The 23,119-nt window shown below is 30.7% G+C and overlaps 1 protein-coding gene across 1 annotated transcript in view; it reads left to right on the plus strand.

The window, feature by feature from the left end:
• The window catches only part of LOC136982918 (deubiquitinase OTUD6B), a 46,706-nt gene extending 27,565 nt beyond the window's left edge, over positions 1 to 19,141 (plus strand). The window contains exons 4-10 of the mRNA XM_067279488.1: positions 4,638 to 4,775; positions 12,277 to 12,296; positions 12,368 to 12,413; positions 12,483 to 12,591; positions 12,674 to 12,735; positions 18,511 to 18,617; positions 18,683 to 19,141. Of these exons, the coding sequence (XP_067135589.1) occupies positions 4,638 to 4,775; positions 12,277 to 12,296; positions 12,368 to 12,413; positions 12,483 to 12,591; positions 12,674 to 12,735; positions 18,511 to 18,617; positions 18,683 to 18,767 (567 nt within the window). The 3' untranslated portion in view covers positions 18,768 to 19,141. The remainder of the gene's footprint in view (positions 1 to 4,637; positions 4,776 to 12,276; positions 12,297 to 12,367; positions 12,414 to 12,482; positions 12,592 to 12,673; positions 12,736 to 18,510; positions 18,618 to 18,682) is intronic.
• The last annotated feature ends 3,978 nt before the right edge of the window (positions 19,142 to 23,119 follow it).

A 23,119-nucleotide genomic window follows, 5' to 3' on the forward strand; every position in this document is an offset into this window, starting at 1 on the left:
CTTAAGTACACTATGTACTTATTTATTGGTTGTTCCAATTTTTTAAACTAGTATGTTCTATTTCACATTCTAATTTTGTTGTGTATTTGGACCTGAAGATCTGTTTAAGATTGAAAATGTTGGTGACAAAGTTTTGGAGTAATATATATACAGTAGACCCCCACTATAACATGGTAGATACATTCTGTGTTTTATGAATTCCGTGTTGTACGAGTCACTTAGATTTTACAAATATATGAGCCGTTCACAGCCCGGCACTTGTGCAGTACGGCTGTTTGAAAGGTTTTCTTCCATAAAATTAATCAATTCTAGACTAATTTGACTCGAACATTTCCAAAACATGTATAATTTTTTGATTTTTTGGGAATAATCCTTTATATGGATTATTCCCAAAAAATCAATCATAGTTTATATCTATGCTATAAACAAAAAATTGTAGGAATACTTACCGAGTGTGCACTGTTTGAAGACACCGTTGCTTAAGCATGTTTTTGTCATGGAGCGGCTCATTGAACGACGGATGTGTTTTCTAATAAGTTATTCTTTTTGCGAAAAATTCGCTGAACTTTGGAGATATCATTAATAGAAATATAATTTTTATGGCCATTGAATAATAAATGTTTTTAGTAGGTCTGCTGCTCGTTTAAACTCAATGGTTTGTGCAATGTCCACTATTGGTCCAGATTTGACCAATCCTGTCGAGACACGAGTCGGCCATGACATTCTTTTACCATGTTATACGAAGCCTCTTTTAGTGTGTTATTCGAACACGATTGCAATTTTTCCGCCGTGTTATATGAATCCGTCTTATATGAACTCATGTTATAAGGGGGGTCTACTGTATATATTACTCCAAAACTTTGTCACCAACAAATTCCATATATATACGTGGGATTTGTTGGTGACAAATTTAGTATGCATACTGTAAGGATACTAAAGTATGCATGCTGGTACATACATTACATTAAGGATATTGCTGTTTCCTTAATGTCTATATTACATATGTTTTCTAATAAATTTTGCATAGAATTTGTTGGTGAATATATACATTTTTGTCAGACCAAACATTTTATGACTTTTTATATGCAAAATTTGTTATCAATAGTAATATACACATTAAGGGAACAGCAATGCCAAACTTTGCCTTAGTGGCTGAATTTTAAAGTAAAATTTTCATATTTATGTTTGATAGTATGTATACTAAATTTGATTGAGATTTGCTCAATAGTTCTCTCTACAGAGAACTCTGAACTCTAGTTCTACAGAGACTAATAAAATACACTACTGGCCAATAAAATTGCTACACCAGGAAGGAATGCAAATAACAGAATGATATTTATTAGACACATACATTATAGGGGAAAGAACAAGTAACCAAATTTTTAGGAAATTTGGATATAGTTAGATAGATCTGGGTATAGATCTTGAGAAATCAATACCCAGAGCAGTCATTTCTGACAGCAATAACAGCACTTATCTGCCTGGGCATGGAGTCAAACAGAGATTGGATGGCAAGTATGGGTACAGCAGCCATGCAACTTCAACATTATGCCACTAGTCATTGACCGTAGTGACTGGCGAATGGTGGTGTGCCAGTTGCTTGGCAACCATTGACCAGACATTTTCAATTCGTGAGAGATCAGGAGAATGTGCTAGCCAGGGCAACAGTTGAACATGTTCTGTATCAAGGAAGGTCAGGACAATACAGGCAACATGTGGTCGTGCATTGTCCTGCTGAAACATAGCGTTACGGAGGCCTCCAAGAATTGGCAGAGCCACGGGCCTTAACACATCAGAAATGTGACAGCTGCTGTTCAAAGGGCTGGAAATGCGAACAAGAGGTGATCGAGACATATATCCAATGGCACCCCATACCATTACTCCAGATAATGGGCCAGTATGATGAAGTCGAATGCATGCTGGCAATGTGCGTTCTCCACAATGCCACCAAACACGGATGTGGCCATCACGGTGCTCTAATCAGAATCAGGATTCATCTGAACAGACATCATGACACCATTCTTGCATCCAGGTTCGTCATTGATCATACCATTGGATGTGCTCCTGCCTGTGATGCAGCGTCAAGGGTGGCCAAAACCATGGTCACCGTGCTGACAGTGCATGCTACTGCAAATGTCGTCAAACAGTTCGTGCAGACACTTGTTGTCTTGCAAACGACCCCATTTCTTGACTAAGGGTTTGTGACTTAGCTGTATGATCCATTAAGGCCATGTGGATAAGATGTCTGTCTTCTTGGCTGTTAGTGATGGGGGCCACTGAGATCCTGCATGGTGTTTCCTTATGACTGTCCTGAACCCATTGATTCCATATTCTGCTGACAGTCATGGGATCGTGACAAACGTCAGCAGCAATGCTGCAGTACGATATGCCACAATCTCGGTAGACTACGATCAAAGTCAGACACGTGCTGATAGACATTTTTCCTTCTTACACAAGGCATAACGACAACGTTCTTACCAGAAAACCTATTATTTACTAGTAGACAGTAGAGTATGTCCACAAAATAGAATAGTCCATACGATGTTTTTGTGAATAATCGAGGTGAATATTACCTGAATGCCTGACTTAGTGTGAATATTTGCATCAATTGCATGGCAGTGTTGCCAGATGCAAGAAAATAAAATTTGTTCAATTCCATTCTCTGACAATTTCAAAACATCCAAATGCATTTTGCCTTTGCAATCAGGCCTCATCAGTGGATACAATTAACTGCCGGTTGCTGTTCTTTTTATGGCGAGTGATCACTTTCCAACGTTCATCTACATTCATTCCGGTATTCAGATTTATCACATTTGCATGTGATATGATACAAAAATGTTCAATAATTCTTCTTTTAATACAATGTATAACTTTATATAATATTTTAACATTATTTCTGTCTATAATTAAATTTCCCACAGAAAACATTTTTACATTTTCCGTAAATACCACGGAGATTCTTGTCTTTTTAACCTAATGGCTGCTTCATGTTCTTTTAGCCGTATTTCCTTCCCGTTTCTCCAATATAATACTTTGGTCTAAGACACGTACGCGATAATCTATAAACAACGCCTGCAGTTTCTAGTTGTTTTTTGTGTATATTTTGATCTTCATTATTTATAACATTAATTATATTCATCACCTTATTTTTCTGCTTTGCCACTATGCGCATAGAAAAATTTTTTAAAACCTTTTTTAAAAACTGGTTTATATTTTTCAAATAAATTATTTATATAAGGAAACTTAATATATAAATTATGTATTGTTTGATTCTTAACTTTATATCTATTTTTTATATAACAGTTGTACCACTTACACACAGTGTTTTTTGGGTAATTATTTAATAAATATTTTTTGAATAGTTGTCTCGTTGCAGTTTCTATGTCATCAAGTAGTGTCGTCCTGTTTAGTATCTTCTTTAGCTCCATTAGAAATACATTATTCTTTGTTTCTATAGGACAATATGAATAATAATTAATGGTTTTTCTTGCATTGCATAGTTTTTCATACTTACAAAAAGAATTTTTGTATCTTCTCTTTTAATAGTAAATACTTTTCGTAAGATATGAAAACTATGCAATGCAAGAAAAACCATTAATTATTATTCATATTGTCCTATAGAAACAAAGAATAATGTATTTCTAATGGAGCTAAAGAAGATACTAAACAGGACGACACTACTTGATGACATAGAAACTGCAACGAGACAACTATTCAAAAAATATTTATTAAATAATTACCCAAAAAACACTGTGTGTAAGTGGTACAACTGTTATATAAAAAATAGATATAAAGTTAAGAATCAAACAATACATAATTTATATATTAAGTTTCCTTATATAAATAATTTATTTGAAAAATATAAACCAGTTTTTAAAAAAGGTTTTAAAAAATTTTTCTATGCGCATAGTGGCAAAGCAGAAAAATAAGGTGATGAATATAATTAATGTTATAAATAATGAAGATCAAAATATACACAAAAAACAACTAGAAACTGCAGGCGTTGTTTATAGATTATCGCGTACGTGTCTTAGACCAAAGTATTATATTGGAGAAACGGGAAGGAAATACGGCTAAAAGAACATGAAGCAGCCATTAGGTTAAAAAGACAAGAATCTCCGTGGTATTTACGGAAAATGTAAAAATGTTTTCTGTGGGAAATTTAATTATAGACAGAAATAATGTTAAAATATTATATAAAGTTATACATTGTATTAAAAGAAGAATTATTGAACATTTTTGTATCATATCACATGCAAATGTGATAAATCTGAATACCGGAATGAATGTAGATGAACGTTGGAAAGTGATCACTCGCCATAAAAAGAACAGCAACTGGCAGTTAATTGTATCCACTGATGAGGCCTGATTGCAAAGGCAAAATGCATTTGGATGTTTTGAAATTGTCGAGAATGGAATTGTTAAGAATAAAAGTTTAGTATTTCTTTGTTACTTCATTTGTCTGCCTGATTAAGTCTTTCGAAGTTGGATTAGTAAAGAGCATATTTACTTGTTTTAACCTAGAACTATATTTTTTTTATTTGTAGAATCTACAATCTTATTAAGAATTTTACTAATTCCATTGTTTTAATTTTTACTTATACATTTACAACATCTTAAATCTTATTAAAATTTAGGAACGTAAAGCTAATAAAGAGAAGGAAAGAGAACAACTTATAGCACAACAAGAGAAGGAAAATCTTACAGGTGCTCGAAATGTGGAAGCTGAAAAATTAAAAAAGTTGCTTAAGGAAAAACAATTAGCAATTTTTGAGGTAAAGTAACCTATTTTCAAATTAATTCAAATTGTTATCTTAAAATATGATATAAGAATTAAAAACCATTAATCAATGTTAAATGTTTATAACATACTTGTAAACTTAAATGACTGTGAAAATGGTTAAACATTGATAAATTAATAATTAATCAATTAACTATTAGATTTGAATCCATTCAACAATTGTATATACTTTTTTAAGTGCTTATCACCCGTATATCTTATTGTATCATCTGATAAAAATATACTGGAAGGATCAGAATTGTTACAATTGGCATATCCCTCTGACATTTTACGTAGTTTTGGATCTCAACTGTTTTGATTTAAAATGTGTTTTTATACTCAGGTGAAAGAAATTATTTCTATATGCAAAGTTGCTGAACTATTATTAATTCATACCACAGCCTCAAGTATCTTCTCTGACATTATTGCAGCATGCCTCATTTTTTTTAACTTTATCAAGGTCTATAAACACAAGCTCAGAACACCAATGTTCCCTATGGAGCTGCCATATTGGATCTGTAGTTCCAGATCATAGTATAGATTTCAGTTTGCATGCCATGGAATTCCTTTTATAATTTCAAATAGAGTATCTTTTCATTTATAGGTTATTCTGACATATAATTAAATGCTTTAACTAAATAGGTTTCAAAATAAAAAGCTATGTCATTGATTCATATAATAAAGTACAAGGATAAATTTATTTAGTTTTTAAATGCAAAATTAGAGAAGAAATTTGGAGATATTTCTTAAAATAAGAACATATTTAGTTTTCTATATTCACATGCAAATTTCTATTACGTAAACTGCAAACAAGAGCTCAGAGCAAACATTTTTATAAATTAGAATTAGATCAAGAGAAAAGAAAACCATTCTCACAAACTTTAAATATGTAAAGTAAACCTTCAAAAGTATTTGCAAGAGATAATAAGAAAGTTCCTAAATGAAGGAAATAATGCAAATAAGATTATTATGCAAATAAACCAAATTTAATTATTTTTACAGAAAATTAAATAAGTATATTTATTAAAAATTTATTGAACAGTAGACTATATCAACAAATAGAAATATTAACTTCAACTTTTATTTATTATTTATTTCAAAATAAAATGATTATTAAGCAACAATTATTCATTAGAATATGCAATTTGTACTGTTACATTACTCTCAATTATTATGAAATATTAATTTAAATGACTGAAAGTTTTAATTCCAATTATGACATTTTATTTTAAATTTTAAAGTGTGATTTCAGTCCACAAACGATATATTATAACATTTACTCTGTTTAATAAGTTACATAATGTTGTTATACAATCTGTCAGAAAACTAAAACTTTACCACAAACAGTCTATAGACTAGTACTGGTCTGAGAATCATGTTTTAATCTAATTTAAAGAGGGTTAATTAAAACCACTTTAATGTTGCATACTGCAAACATTTTAGAGTAAGTGTTAAATATTAAAGCTCTTTATATAAGTTTATATACTGGATTTTTGTTTTTATCTAACAACATAAAATTTTTAAAAGAAATCTGTATTAAAACCTGATACTGTATTTTCCAATTTCACTAAAACTGTTACTTTGGAAAATGCAACATGTTCGAAAATGCAACATGTTCAAACTGAATGACAGTACATGCAGCAAATAGCATTATTTGTATCAAAATATGAATTTATAAAAGCAATAATTACAAAAAATACATAATTTCAGTTAAATTTTTCTTATTGAATATATTCAAGCAATCTTGTTCCTGCTAAAGGAAAACATCAACTAGAAGAGGAAAATAATTTTCTGTTGTTTTCTAAGCAAGTAATCATTATTTATTAAAACATTTATTATTATATTGCAAATCTCACGTAGCAGAAATCTTTACAATAATTAATAATAATAATTTAACTAATGTAAATAAAATGTTCATGAAAAATAATTAATTAGTGAATATTTCTTATGATAATATTATGTGATCCCTGTGATAAATATTTTTTTAAATCTGAAAAAGCAATATTTAATGTCCTAAAAACATTTGTTAAAAAAAAAGCTTCTAAAATGTACACAGAGCATGTTTTTACTTAATGTAAGAAAGTTGAGTACATTATCAAAGAATAAAGTGCCATTTTGTGACAGCACTTCTTCAATTCTTTACAATGAAAATTTATAATTATTCAGTTCTAATAAATCTGCTTCCTCTGTATATAATCATTAATAAACCATTACTTATATTAACTCTTAAATCATCACTCTCCTGGATCTATCTGTGGAAAAATGGAACAATCCATTTTTCCACTGATAGATTTTTCCTACACCTTTAACTGACAAACTTTTACAATTCAGTGCTGAATACAAACCATTTTAAAAAAAATAGATAACAAGAAATTTAACTAATCGAGATTGAATAAAACAAATAACCAAATTTATTCTAGAAACACCGTATACACAATATCTAAAGACTTACTATGACGACTGCCGCTATGCATCACGGTATCGTGTCCGACCTTGTGTTTACAGATCTTGAATTTACTGATGATGACAGCAACAGCAGAACGAAGTTTTTCAAAACTAAAATTAATCAAAATTTATTTAAGAAGCAGCATGTCACAACATCATCTTAGCTCTGGCTATTAGTCTATATCAATTGAAAAAACAATAGCTTGTCAACTTGATCTGAAGAAAGTGATTGACTGATTTGCAAATGAAAAAGCAAGAAAACAACAATTTTGAAGTTTTTTCATGTAGTATTATGTATTTGTTTTGAAACTAAACTTGCATGCACTTTGTCAATACAGTTTATGTAATATTTAGTAAATATTATTATGTACTCCATACTTAAACAATTATATTTTGTTTTATTATCATATTTATATTTATTAAATTGAATATCTTATTGTTGAAATGCATCGAATCTCAAAAAACTTGTTATTAATTAAGGTTTTAATATACTAATATACTAATTAAGGTTTTAATAAAATAATTAGATATACGTTTTTAAATTAAATGTTAAAAATAAATTTTGCGAGACCTCTTCTGAGGAACAAGGGGCCCACCAATTCTACTTGCTGTAGGATGCTGAATATGTAGCTATGCCACTGCATATGCTCAACATAGTATACTTCAGTGAATTGTGGTGATTGCCTTATTACTTTTTGAAATAATTGGCTGAGGAAAGACTTTTGTTATCACCTTGTGTATAACAAAAGTCTACACTTCTTGTATATTCGATAACACTAGTAAAAGAACTAGCCATTTTCAAGCCTGAGTCCATTGAGACTTTTGATCAATTAGTGAAGAACTATAGCAATTTCAGCCAATTTCACCATGGGCCAAAATCCATAAGGATAGTGTGACGTCCTTTTACTTTAGTTAGTGTTACCACCCGTCCAGTTTTCACTTGGACAGTCTGGGAATTGACTTACTGTCTGGGTGAACTATTAATTTTGTCTGGGAATTTCATAGAAATTGTGAAATTATGATGAAACAAAGTTCTTGCAAATATTTTTATAAATTTACACCATTTGAACAGCGAAAGACCTCACACTCACTGAAACTCATTTGCCATTCCGCTATGTTACTCTGTTTATGCCATGTGACGCGCGACCTGCCTCTCGACCTTTTTTTTTTCTTCTTTTTTTTTTTTGTACGTCTGTACACATCTTCTATGGAGCTAAATTATCTGTTCTTTCTTTCTTAATTTAGGTTACATATATTACTCTTAAGCAAGTCCCTAGTCCCTAACTGTAACTAATTTAGAACCGGCATGCACGTTATTTTTCACATTGTAAAGTGACATTGCTCATACGTCAGGAACTTCTGTTCGAACAAACCTGACCTGCCGTCTGGATCAGTGATTTTGTAAAGGTGGCAACACTAACTTTAGTGCATATACATGTGATAACCATTTGTCAATCAATATTGCCAACTATATATTATTTTTTGAGAAAATGCAGGAAAATGAAATTTTAATATCTACTTTGTCTTAAGATCAGTATATTGTTAGATCATTTTAAAATTCAGAGTTCTCCTCACCAGGAAAACTTGAAAAAGCAAGAAATTTTGTAGTAGTCAAGGAAACTCTTATATTTTACATTAAGTTCAAGAATTCATTCATTTCTCTGGAACATACACTAAATTGATGGCTTTGGAATGAAGTTTTTAAAGTTAAAAATGTTTTAAAATCATTTTGCAGTTTCTGATGTTATGTGCCTATGTACACAATATACAATAGTCTTAACCAATGATGATGATATTCTATGTAAGTAGCAAGTATGAAAATGAAACTTAATTAATTTAACTATGATACAGTTAATTCTTAAATTAGAATTTTTGGAAAATTGTAATTCAAAACATATTAAAGTAAGTAGATTATTTAATTTGGAATATAACATAATAATATATATATTGATAGTTTCCAAATAATGCTAATATGTTTTTCTCACTGACTCTAACATACCCTGCAACACAAAAGACAGGGTTACACAAGTTAGGGTTCAAATCAAGTGCCAGGCCTGGACTTAATTCAAAATATAATGATCCACAATAATATTTATTAGATTGAACAGTATTAGTTATATATAAACAACAATGATTATAACAAGAGTATATATTTCAAATAAAAAAAAAGTCAAGATCAGTTATATACAAAATAAACTATTAATCAATGAAAGAAATTCTTTTCCATATAAATGGAACAAATCTCCACCAAAATAATTAAACAAAGAATACGCTTCTTACAAGCTAATCACTTATGAAAGAATGCCAGACCATTCATTTCGATGAACGTTGCTAACAGGAGTTACACTACACTGTTGAACAGACGTGTCATCTTTTATCTGTATCAGTGTAACTCCGCATTGTCCTGTTTACATGTCCTGTGTCATGGGATCAATCACTGGTGTAAATTAGTATATTTACACTTTTATTTTTGAAATTAGTATATTTTGGGGGTTTCTTAGGAGTTTCCATCCAAAAAAAGATCCCATAAAGAAAGTAACTATAAGTAAAAATAATGCCCAAAACAAAATAACGATTGGACTTTGACTCCTTACAACTGTACTTATCAAAACTTCTCAAATTTATATTAAAATCATATGTGCAATTTAAACATTTTAAACATGGTAATACAGTGGGTGATCGGTTAATGAACATAATCCGTCCCAAGACTTTGTTTGCTATCCGAATTGTTCGTTAACTGATTATCGATTTACCATAGGTTTTTATGGGAATTTGATTAATTCATTCTGGAGACCCCAAAAAATAAAAAAATATATTCTTTTTTACTATGTTTATTTGTATGTAATAATAAAAATACGTATATACACAGTCTTGCATTTTTATTAGTCATGTTTTTTCCATTTGTGGGGGTTAAAGAATCTGTCTAATGTCGATTGTATTTCTCTCTTTTTCAGGATTTTTCAGAAGTAATTAATAGCATTGTAATTGTAGAGATCCCTAAGCCTATTAACCTCAACGTGGTTTGGATACCATTCTAATATCGTTGTTCTGACATCCTCCCTCTTCTTCAGAAGATCTTTAATAGCAGATGTCAACATTAATCCTCTTTTTCAGAAGAAAACATATCTCGCCAAGTTTCTTGGTGTTTTTCATTCAAGAGTTCTTCATGTTCTTCTGTCGTCAGATCAGTTTCTGGTTCCATTATGAGCTCTTCAATGTTCTTTATTTCTCAGATGTGATTTTTGTTACTCCTTTAGCTGCTTGAGTCTTCTTGATTATACAGTATCTTTCTTAGATAAGATTGAACTGCAGCCTACTGTAGACCTGTTTAAGCCATACTGCCCAGCAACATCAGAGATCTTCTGCCCACTCTCTACCTTTGCTATTATACTCTCACCTTTCGAAAATAAAAACGGATGCAAAACTTAACGAGTGCCTGCTCGACAGTCTCGCGAATACTATAAAAGAGTTGCTTCTGTCAGAAAAATAAAAGATTGGAATTACAAGGGAGAGTTTCAAAGTTTGGAGGAATACTATTCAATCAGTATATACCGGGTTGAGCAGTCATCTCCTGCACTCCGAAAAGTTTTGAATTGTTGCCTGAAGACAAGGGAAGACCAATCGGTATTCATTATTTTATGTTGCTTTTTTTTGCGTTTGTTTTGTGAGGTGTTTGTTATCTGAACACGTGTTTGTTGTTCAAGCATAAAAATCTTTTGTGAAAGTGTTCATTATCCGATTTGTTCATTAACCGATCACCCACTGTAATATGTAAGGTCGCCGACGGGGATCCGTTACTCCTGTGTCAGGATGAACCTAAGGGACGTTTGCATGTGGGTGTGGCGGAGGAGGCAAATGATGACAAGTGTTTTACATAAGGAAACCCGTTTATTGGATAACATATATGCTTACATCCACAATTGACAGTCCACTTCTCTACAGTCCTTCGGAGTGGCGAGGATTTTCCTTCCGTTAAAGCCCCAGGGCGGACGAGATGAGATGAGATTGCTGGACAGATGTTCGCAGAGGTGCTGAGGCGTCCTATATTGTTGGCGGCGACACAACACAACACAGATCATGGCTCTTTGCAGGATGCAGAGGAGACGCTCCCCGACCTTGGAGATTCCGATTTTTAGTTTTTCGCTCGCTATTCCAATTTCCGATTGGCCCCTCATCCCCTTTCCCATTTTCCGATTGGTCTCTCCTTTGTTTCTAGGCGAAACTATGGACGACTCAAGTCATGGAGAAGGTCCAATTCGGAGTGTCCATCTGGTGCCTTTCTGACCATTGTGTTCGGAGATTGTTGATAAATTTACAAGACTCGAACTCATAATTTAGCCCGTTAATTGCGATTTCTGTCATCTAGGAACTTTTATGATTCAAGCGCGATGTTTTTCTATCTATTAAAACTGTCCCCCCTTCCGAAGTTGTCTTCTTAGATCGACTATTTATGAGCACTCAAACCAGAATTTCACTTATTTATGAGCTTTTGTGTCATAATTCTGTTTATTTATGGGCTTTCATGTCAGAATTCTACCCTTCTGTTTGACATAGACGGATCGTTTTTAACACGTGTTTCAGCATGTGTTCCGACACTCGTTGTTTACATTTTGTGTCATGATGTCTAGATCAAGAGTTTTTTTTTTTCCTCTCTCTCTCTCTTTTCTATATAATCTATTGTTATGATTTAAATGCAAGAATTTCATGATTTACACACCTCGTCTGCAAACTCACAAATACACATTTTGTAACATTGTCTTTTGATTAATTTTAAACAATAAAATCTTTGCCATCTCATATTAAATGCCAACTTGACGTGCTTTAAACACACTTGCAATGATTTTGTGTCTTTTATTGCAATACAGATTCAAATCCTTAATAAATGATAAATTAAATTTTCAAAATCATAGTGAAAGCAATTGTTTTATAAGAATTAATTAATTTTTAATTTATTTGGTAACCTATTAATTAAATAGTTAATTAGTTTTACATAATGTTTAAATGAAACAATTTAAATTAAATTAACGATTACATTGAATTTTTAATTTCAGGTCCCCTCAGATGGAAATTGGTAGGTTCATATTTTATATATTAATAATTCAAGTACATTTTAAACTAATTTTAATTACATTTACATTTCAGTTTATACAAAGCAGTTGAACATCAGCTTTCATTACAGAATATAACTGTAAGTAACCTTACACGCATGAAATTATTATCTCAATGATATATTTTACAAAAGTTTTATATTTATTAGACAACAGTAGAACAACTTAGGAAATTAACATCAGAATATATGCTTTCACATACAGATGATTTTCTCCCTTTCTTAACTAATCATAATACAGATGATATAATGACTATGGGTAAATATGATTTTAAGAAAATAATATTTTTTTATTAAATTTTGTGGGATGTATACAATATTATTTATTAAATTTTATTTAGATGAATTTCAACGTTATTGTGATGATATTGTTTATACATCTACATGGGGAGGCCAAGTGGAAGTAAGGATTAAATTTGCTTATAATTACAAATTTACTTAGTTAAAAGTTTTTTAAATTTTTGCAGTTTTAGATAATCTGATACTATGTTTAGAGTTTTTATCACTAAAATTTATTTTCTGATAAGTTTGTTTATTAATAAATTTCAAATTTCATTCTTCTTGAATAGAGATTCAAAATAGATTTTTCTGTTAGAATGTAAATTTACGGGTTAATTATTGTTTTTGTTCTGGAGTGCAAAATTAACAATTCCGCATTTTTTCATATTGCACAATAAAAGATGCATTTCTGAGAAGAAAAACACAATTTTGGAAGAAATAAATATATAAATCAATCTTTTGGATAAATGATAATCAGAACACAAATTACAAATGTTAATGAAATGGTGTAATTTCTTTATTTGACTGCACTTTGCTTCTTGATAGGCATTTGGATTCATTTATCTTTATGTACTAAAATGTAACATTTAATTGCATCCTACTGTATATTATGTAGAGTTTTGAATTTAATAGATTTTTGGCATTTTCTAAAGTATACATATTAATATTTTGACAATTTTAGATTTCGTTATATTGTAAATTATAATAAGTTCTGTTAAAAAATTTTATTGAAAGTTTTATTTTAAATATACAAAGGAATATTTACAGAAGAAAAAATTTAACTTTAAGAGATTAAATATAATTTTTCATTTCCCATTTGAATTTACTAATTTGCTTTAAATCATTTTGAAAAAATTTGAACTTATTGTGTTACAAATATTACAAAATAAGTAAACAGAAAAAATGTGTTTCTGGATAGAATCTGAACCTACATCCTTTAGTTAGTTTGATAACATGCTGAATATTCTAATCCTCAGGATAGATTCATTCTGCCATCTAATGGGATTCTTTAATTCCTCCCTTTCATGTATATTTGAAAGATGGTCCTCATACAGTATGATAAATTGAGAAAAATTACCAAAATACATTTATGTTTTAATAGTTAAATCAAATTTGAAAAAAGCTACAACTAAAATGTTTTCTATTTTTTGTTACTACTACTAAAGATCTTTAAAGATTCAAATAAATCATTTGTATATTGTGAGTTTCAGGATTTAGTGTAATCTTATATAATTTTCTTTTTAAACCCTGAATAACTGAATGAAAGAATTTTTCAATATACTTTAATGAAAACATTAAAAATATAAGATTTTCCTGCTGACCAAAAATATTTTTTTTCTTAATTCTATTGATTTGAATTAATTTGTTAACTTAACTACTAGATTCAAAATTTTAATTTAATTTAGTTTTTACAAAAACTTCACTAGAATGGGATTTGCCTAAAGTGTTTTTTCCTAAAGATTGTTCATTGAATTACAATCTCAAGGAAAAGCTGGCCACTTCATAATAATAATATTTTGCCAATTTCACCAAGCATGTGCTTGTATTAATGTGTAGGAACTTTTAGCAAGACAAAGTGTTGACTGTATTCTTTTAATGCATTGTAAATATATGGGTTATGAGAGTGATCTTGCAGTATTGTTGATATTCAATACTGAGTATTTTGGTCAATGGAAAGGCCAATTTCAGCATTCTGGTAAAGATGAAAGCTGCCTAAACCATCAGGCTTTCTCCAGAGAAATTTTTAGAAAAGAAACATGGTTTTTTTTATTTGAACTTCAGGAATAATTTGAAAACTCATGTCCATCCAGGGGTTGTGCTGCATAGCACCAAAATTACCACTTGGTGATATTTTTATTAAAGTGGTGATAAAAATATAATAACTAACAATAAAAATCCTTGTTGCTTATTTCCACATTCAGCATGAAATTGAATTACAAAGCACACTTCAGGAAAAATAGCAGAATGTCTAGCTCCCATGCACCACACCTAGTGATTTCATGATGTCATGTGGCAAGTTTGGGCAGAAAAGTAAGAAGTAATGTTGAGAACCAAAGGCACTTTTTGTGCAATGCCACCCAGTGTTTCCAGACTGGGGATTTTTCTTTATCGACTGACAGAAGTTTGGGGAATTTTTTGAGGTGACTTTTTTCACTAGACTAAAACACAAATTTTGACACAACAGAATATGTGAAATACTGTTTAAACATTGTGATCAAACATGTTATTCGGAATTATTCATTACAGAATTTTTTAAAATTGATTCCTATTGCTAACAACGAGAGGACCAGATGTTCTGGTCTTTGATTCAAACAAAACTTGGTGAGCACGAAGCCTTAAACACAAACAGTTCCTTGTCCAAATATTAGGATCTACTTCTCAAGCATTTCCAAAAATTTGGCCTCTAAAAATTTTAATTTTGCTTATAAGTCTGGAAATTTCACTTGTCTGAGTGCAATAGCTGAGTGGATAAGATGCTAGGCAGTGGAGCTATCCAATGGAAGTTTCAACCTACTGAATTTTAGTTCAGTTTTGTTTTTTTTAATATGTAACATAATTTTATTGTATCATTAGCATTATTATTATTATTCCTCGTGTTTAAAGCTTATAAAACAAGAGATTAAATTGTAATGTCATTTTTCCTGTTTAGCAAAAATGAGTCTCTGTAGATTTAACTCTTTTTATGTTGTTAACAAAATTTTATTTCTTCATATTTATTTTCAGATATGATGGTATTGTGACATTTGAAGTGTAACAAACATGAGTGCGTGAACAATGTACCTTGAACCTGTTACCAGTGTGCGTTAAACGTACGATAAAGTCTATCACAAACGTTTTTGAACTGTCAAAAGTTCTTCAGGTGAATAACTGATAGAACACAGAACAAAAAGAACACGAATATTTAAAATTAGATTGAATCCATGCCTCGTGAAAATCATTATGCTGGACCTGTACACTTTGTATGGGTGGATGGTGTTGGCAATTAAAGATCGGTGTGTATAAATTAACAATTAAAAAAATAAAATGCTGCAACTAAGTTGCTCTATTTTTGTAACACTTGTCTTTTCATTCATATGCAGTAACCTCTGAAGCTTATTTGCTTGTAAGGACTTATACTTTTTATGTAATCACAAGTGAAAATATGTGAAAATAAATGAAGGAATAAGTTTAACCTCTTTTACTTTGTTAATTTAATCTACAGAGACTCGTTTTCGCTAAATAGGAAAAGTGACGTCACAATTTAATCTCTTGTTTCATAAGCTTTAAACACGAGGAATAATAATAGTAATGAGTGATTATTTATTGTGCAATTGAACCCAAGAGGGCGCCGCCCACACAGAAGGCCCAAGAAACGATGGATGGATACCATCAGGGAGAACATGCACATTGCCAACCTCAACTTGGAAGATGCCAAAGATCGTGCCAAGTGGAGACGACAGTTGCAACAAAGCTGACCCCTACTATGGGAAAAGGCAAAGAAAGAGAGAGAGTGATTATTTATTGTGACATCATCACAATGCCGGGCTGCAATTTTTAATCATATTTTTAATTTATTTCACTTAAAATATATGCTCTCCACCTGAAATTAGTGGTATCTTGTCCCTGTACATCATACTTTTCCATTAACAATAGTTGTGCCAACCATCTATTAACTGCTTTAACCTATTGGATGGTCAAAGTTTTCTCCATTGCGTGTGACGCCATGTTAAATTTGCGTCGATGTTAAGCCTAACGAAAATTACACGTTTTTGAAAAGAATAATCGTGGCTATTGTATCATTCGAAATTATTTTTTTATTTTGCGCAAACAAAATAGATATAATTTTTTTGGTTATTACATTTATTAATATATTTCGAAAGTTAATTTTGATATAAAAATTATAACAACTAGCAACATCTAGTTTCAAAAATGTTCTAATGCTGAAATGAGATATCTCAGTCGAGGTCAGAGGACACGACCCTGAGATACGTCACAGGACGGGTTAAAGGGGAACTTTTGAATTGAAATAATGTGACTTCTGGATTGCATTGGAAGTTCATATCTAGTCAGTCAGGACCTCCTGCCCCTAAGCTTCATATCTTGTCTCAGATTTCCATTCTCAAGATTAAGGAAAGATGTATAGACAGATGGACGATAGTGGAAATTTGTAGATCTACAATTTTTTTTCAAATTGCAGTCTAATAATAATGCTAATGATACAATAAAATAATTATGTTACACAAAAACAAAAAAACAAAACTGAACTAAAATTTTGAAGGTTTATTGGGTAGCTACACTGCCTAGTATCTTATCCATTCTGCTATCACCTCTCAGACACGTGAAATTTCCAAACTTATAAGCAAAACCTCAATTTTTTGAAGCCAAATTTTTGGAAATGCTTGAGAAGTGGATCCTAATATTTGGACAAGGAACTGTTGTGTTTAAGACTACATGCTAACTAAGTTTCATTTGAATCAGAGACCCAACATCTGGCCCTCTTCTTGTAAGTGACAGCTTAAACGTTTTGCTTTCCAGATGCCAAATTGATAAGGCCACCAGCAGCTGCATTAAGTAAAACTGTTGGCAACAAATAATTTAAAGTGGCAAAAAAATTTAAAACTGGCAAAATGGTGGCGATATTTTTGAATTTTTCAGAGCAACCCCTGCCCATCTAAGTTAAATATCTCCTCATCACTTAATATCACTTGAAATAAAAATTTCTTGTTGTTCTGTTTTAATGCCACAACATAAGGTGATTCCATTTAATTACCTTGGTGCTGTTTTCCAATTCTTGCTCATGTTCCCTTGACAAATTCAACCTAGCTGCCTTCTGGTTAGGTGTCAGACACTTTCTATTTTGGTATACTAAATTCTTATTTTGTGTAATTGTTCTAAGAATGAAATCTTTAGAAACAGATGAAGTTCATGAAAACTGCAAATGAATTCGAATGTTTCAAATTCATTTTAAGTTTTTGTTGATATTTGATATTGCTCTATTGATACAGTATTTGTCTCTCTTACTGTTGTGGGACATCTTACATGTTTTTAAAACCATAACTATGTTGTTTTGTCACAAAATTTTATATTGCTCCAGTTTATCTCTTTCTAGCTGATCATTATACTGCAATTTGATCTACAAGTATCCTTTGATTAATATGGTTAATCAATCACTCAATGCTACCACTTTAATCAGAATCGCATTAATCAAATACAATAGTGGTACCTCGGTACTTGATTGAACAATCACCACCTGCTAGAACAAATTTTCAGTTAGCAAATTTGATATATTTGTTGTTAACACTATTTGCTCATATAGCTGTTAAAACTGCATTAACTTAGATCTTTACTTAATTAAAATATCTGCCATGTATAAAAAGGAATTGCCCCAATTAATTTCACACGTTAATCAAATCCCATGGTAAGCAAGGGATACTTGTATTTTGAAATCCAAAAGTTTTCCTTTTCACAAGGCTGCTGCTTTCTTTCAAATAAGACAGTTTTGTTGCTTTACTAACATGTAGTGTCATTTTTACAATACTGATATTTGCCACTGTAACAATTTCTTTTTATTTAAAATCTTAAACAAATGTCTTCTTTTTCTCTCTATAATCTCAATATTAAATGTTTGTCTTATGTCTAGTTTGTCCTTTTGGATTTATTGAAGACTCAATGCTTTTTACACTGAGAAATTTGTTTTTCAGGAGAATTATCTAACCAGTAGTTTTTGTTTTATAATTTAATAAAATTTGCATGTATTGAAGTTAAAAAAATAGCTAAAAACTCTGCCGAAGCTTACTTTTATTAGTTTAAATAATTTATGTAGCTTTGTATTATAAATAATCAACATAAATATATAAGAAAAAAGATCAGAAAAATGTAAAATTATGTTTTTGTAATAGTATAAATTTAAAATTTTTAGCTCAGTGCACTCTCTCATATATACAAAGTACCTATTGAAATAATTCAAGCAGATGGTCCACAGTTGGTTATTGGAGAAGAGTATGAAAAATCTCCTCTAGTACTCTGGTAAGGAATAATGTAATATAACAATTGCTTAAGTTTGAATTATTAACTAACGATGAATATTTTAGTTACCATAGACATATTTATGGACTCGGAGAACATTATAATTCCACAATAGCAAGAGAAGATAATCCTGAAAATGCAGAATCATGACAAGAATAAATTTAAAATAAGATTACTGTCTGTGTTAATATTGACAAATTGAAATATGATCTTGTAATTGAATTACAACATGCATTTAAAAAATTAACATAAATAAAAATAATAATGTAAAATTATTACATATCAATTCAATGTCAGTGTTGTTACACTAATAACAGTGTGAATTTTGACAAAATTTTGTGATATAACAAAGCAATATGTAAGTTAGAAAACTTCACTTTTTATTGAGTATTTGGAATTGAATAATGTAACTGAAATTACATGATAGTAACATGCTAAGGCAATTCTTCTGATTAAATTTCTTTATGGAATGATTCAAGTTATTTGTAATATGAATTATGGATTATAAAATATGTTATATCAGACATTTTTGAATTATTGCATATATTTTAATAATTTTTGTATATGAAATTTTAATTGTGTATTATATTCAAAATCTTAAAACTTATTTTCTGTAATAATGAATATCCGAATCTTTGTAAATTGCAAACATTTTTGAACCAGTTAACAAACCATCTTCAGGCATACTAAAACGGAATTCCTGTTCCTTTTTAGTATGTCTAAATATAGTCTGATTTTCAATCCAGTTAATTAATGGGCTATGTTAAAAGCAAGTTTTAATTAAATAACTGCTTCTATATAGGAGAAATTTGGATAAGACATTCTTGTGTAAAGATTAACTGGAAATTAATTTTGAATTTATTAATTCTAGTTCAAATAATTGAGTGTGAGGCCAAAACAATAATGGGCTTCCTAAAAGAGACACTGTGACCACGGGGAGAGTTAAAAAAGTTCACACTGAAATATGAGCCACTGCGAAATGAATGAAACAAACAAACACTAATTTCATTTTTACTTTTTCGGCTCATTATATATAACAGATGGAAACTATGGCAATCAGTCAAAAAATGACTCCCCCAAAGATTTTTAATTTTTTTGACTCTGAAGACCTTGTAACATCTAGAAATGCAAAAAAATTTGAGTTGTTTTTTCTAAATGTATGGTGTGGGGGAGAGCGACCTTTTTCAACCACTTTGAAGCTTAATAATTTGTGCCTTTTGTTGAAAAGTTCCAAAATTTTTCAGGGAGGTTTAGTTATTAGATGTTTCTAGAAATTTTCACAAAAATTGGACCATTGGTTCCAGAAATATTGAAGGATGGGACTATATCTTTCGAACCAATCTGAGGACAAAGTTAATAATGGTAGCAATTATTAGGGGTGAATTCCCAGGTTCCACAGAACAGTAGGCTGCCACCTTGACCACTCACTATCTTCCAATGTGAACTAGAGGTGGGTAGTTCTGGTCTCTGAACGGTTCCACACCAAGTATCGAGACTAGAGGTGGGAATTCCAATTCTGCTTCTGGAGCTGGACTGATGGAACTGATCTGAGTGAGATAGCATCTAGCCCAGTAGTGGCAAACCTATGGCATGCAAGGAGAAATCATCTGGCACATAACATATATGATTTTGATTTATCATCTGTCTTTTTCAATCATCATTTCAGTTTATCGTCCAATCAGCCTTTTTTCTATCAGCTAAAGCATATTCATTTTATTTATTTAAATATCGTTGTTTGTGTGCCAAAGTTTTAAACTTCAAATATCTTTAATGGATCAGCTAGTCACTGTCAGCAATGAAAATGCCAACATGCAATTAAAACTATACAGTGAAATTTATATATAAATATTTAGTTCCAATAGTCACACAGTACATGTAAACAAACACAACTGATTGAAAATGAGAAATTTGTCAAAACTTACTTTATGTAACATTTTAAAATGTCAAGAGTCAATTTGCATGTAAGAACAAGATTATTTTAGAAGCAAAACATTAAAATTTTAAATTGTGTGTCTTGCATAGGTGTAATTTTATATACCACCATCTGCTCCCTTGAAAACATGAACTAAATCACGTTTCACAAACTTGAGATATAAGATCTCTAAGTTATCTCTGGCTAATCCATGATGATGCATTCTCTATTTATATGGGAGTTAATTTCCTTAATGTATTGAGAGTTTATAAATTTTTTGAAATTTTCAAATAATAGTTAAACTTATCTTGAATGACTGAAGTGTTTGACAGATGGCATTGAAAATCATCACTAACTTTTGCACAAAATAGTGCTTTAGCTCCTCCTCAATATAAAGTAAGTTATTACATTAATAGTACAGATACTTAGACAAAAAAAAAAAAAAAAAGAGTACAGATACCAGCAAAAGTGTATAGCTTGCATGTTCATATTTTCAATTTTTCTGTTCTGACCTATGAATATGGTGGATATGAAAAAGGCTTTTTTTCTATACCCTCCATGGGTTTATTAAGATCACATTATGAATGACTGGGTGGTTTGTCATAGACATATAGAAAGAAAAAAAAATGATACAAATTTAATATTTTGTCTCTTAAAATCCAAACTGCTGCAAAATACAAAATATTTTAATGAATCGATATTAAAAAAACATTGTTTTTAATTATACATAAATTTAAACACTTAGGAAAACAGAAAAGGAGAATTAAACCAAACTCAAAAACTGCAACATACCATGCTGTGATTGGCCTCAGCAAACTTCAAAAGAAATACACTGATGAAAAAGTACAGTAGAGCATTGATTATCTGAAAGCATTCCAGTTGGACTGTGTCGTGCCAAATCATATATTTCTTTTTTATCAAAAATGTTCACTTTAGAAGTTAATCTAATTTGTTTTTATATTTTAAAATATATTTAATTTTGTCTGTACAAAATAAAGAAACAATTTTTAACAATACAATAGCCACAATATTATAAAAATTTTCATTAGGCTTAACATCGACAAAAATTCAATGCAAAGCGACACGCAACGGAGAAAAATTTCAACATGGGATATATTAATATACTAATTACACGGGATAATTTAATATAATATATTAATTAAAAATGTATTTTTTCGTACATAATTGGTTATCCGAAAAACCGATTTTCCAAACAACCCAGTCCCCAATTGATTCGGATAATCGATGTTCTACTGTAGTTTTCTACTTTTTTAACCACTTTATTCATCCAAAAACCACTTCTAGCATTAGATGAACATTAAGTTGAAAATGAAGCACTTAATAGGTCTCAATGGAGTAACAAAGATTTAATGTCTCCAACTCGAATTTCTTTAACTCAAATTTTCTGCAAGTCGAAGGTTTTCACAGTCCCCGACACTGATTTATGTTACTTTCAACTTCCCTGACTCAAATTTTAATATTTATCAAAGGGATCCCAATTTTAAGACAGTTGTGTATCTATTGTCCAAAACCCATTTGCAAGCAATGTTACAGTCCAAAGTGAGAGGTCCTGTCACTATCTCAACAAGATGTACCCACAGAACTGTTCAATTCCATTAATTACATTGAACAATTTTCTGAAAAGCATTGCATGGGCTGTTTAAAACAAACAAACTATCAAAGATTCTTTACATAATGCAAGAGAGGTAAAAATACAATCTATTCAGAACTGACATTTTTCACTCTCATCTGCTACAGATACCATAGTTTTTCCCCCACTCCTTGGAGCTTATATATACAGTAAACCTCTAACTCTATGATTAGTATCAGTATTCAAGAAGAGTTCCTTCTGAGTTCAAGAAGTACTCAGAAACAGTTAATTCTCAGATGTTTTATTTATAAACAGTTCTTCTTGAACTCGGGTGAATATTGGATTTGAAGGACAATTTAGTTTATTTGTCCAAAAACCCGTTTTAAACTGGTTAAAAAAAAATTTAACTGAGTATATCCAGACAATATTGGTAATTTTTACTATCTTATTAAAAGTAGTTTTCTTCTTGCATATTGTATATTCATGTTAATAGCTTATTATAAAAGGCAATGCAATCTACACAATAATAGTAAGTGCATGTAGGAAATTGTGGTCTTTCCATGTCAGTTAATTTTTATAGTCTAAAAATAGTGTTTTGCATCAAACCATTTCTTTTGAAACTATGCAGGAATTTTCTCTGCTTTCTGCTTGGTGAAATACTTTCACTTATTTTGTTGTTTCCACATCTCAAAGATTCATACTCATTTACAATTTCCTCTGCCATAGTTCTAAGCACAAAAATGGGGGATTTACAATCTCTTCCCAGTATTTAAATTAACCCTTCATAAAAAAAGCAACTCCAGAGCCTGCACCAGATTTTCAGATTGTAAATGTTTCTGCTGTAACATTGTACAGCACAATTACACCTGAGCAGCCCTACCTCAGTATTTTGTTCTAATCCTTCTAAAACTTTAATATAAAAATTTATTCTTGGGTCTTATCTTCAATTCAGAATGGCATTTCAAATATTGTCATTTCAGGAACTACAGTTTTATTTGA

The sequence above is a fragment of the Centruroides vittatus genome, unplaced genomic scaffold (genome assembly GCF_030686945.1).
Source record: "Centruroides vittatus isolate TY-2023 unplaced genomic scaffold, ASM3068694v2 contig_874, whole genome shotgun sequence".
NCBI classification, from domain to species: Eukaryota; Metazoa; Arthropoda; class Arachnida; order Scorpiones; family Buthidae; genus Centruroides; species Centruroides vittatus.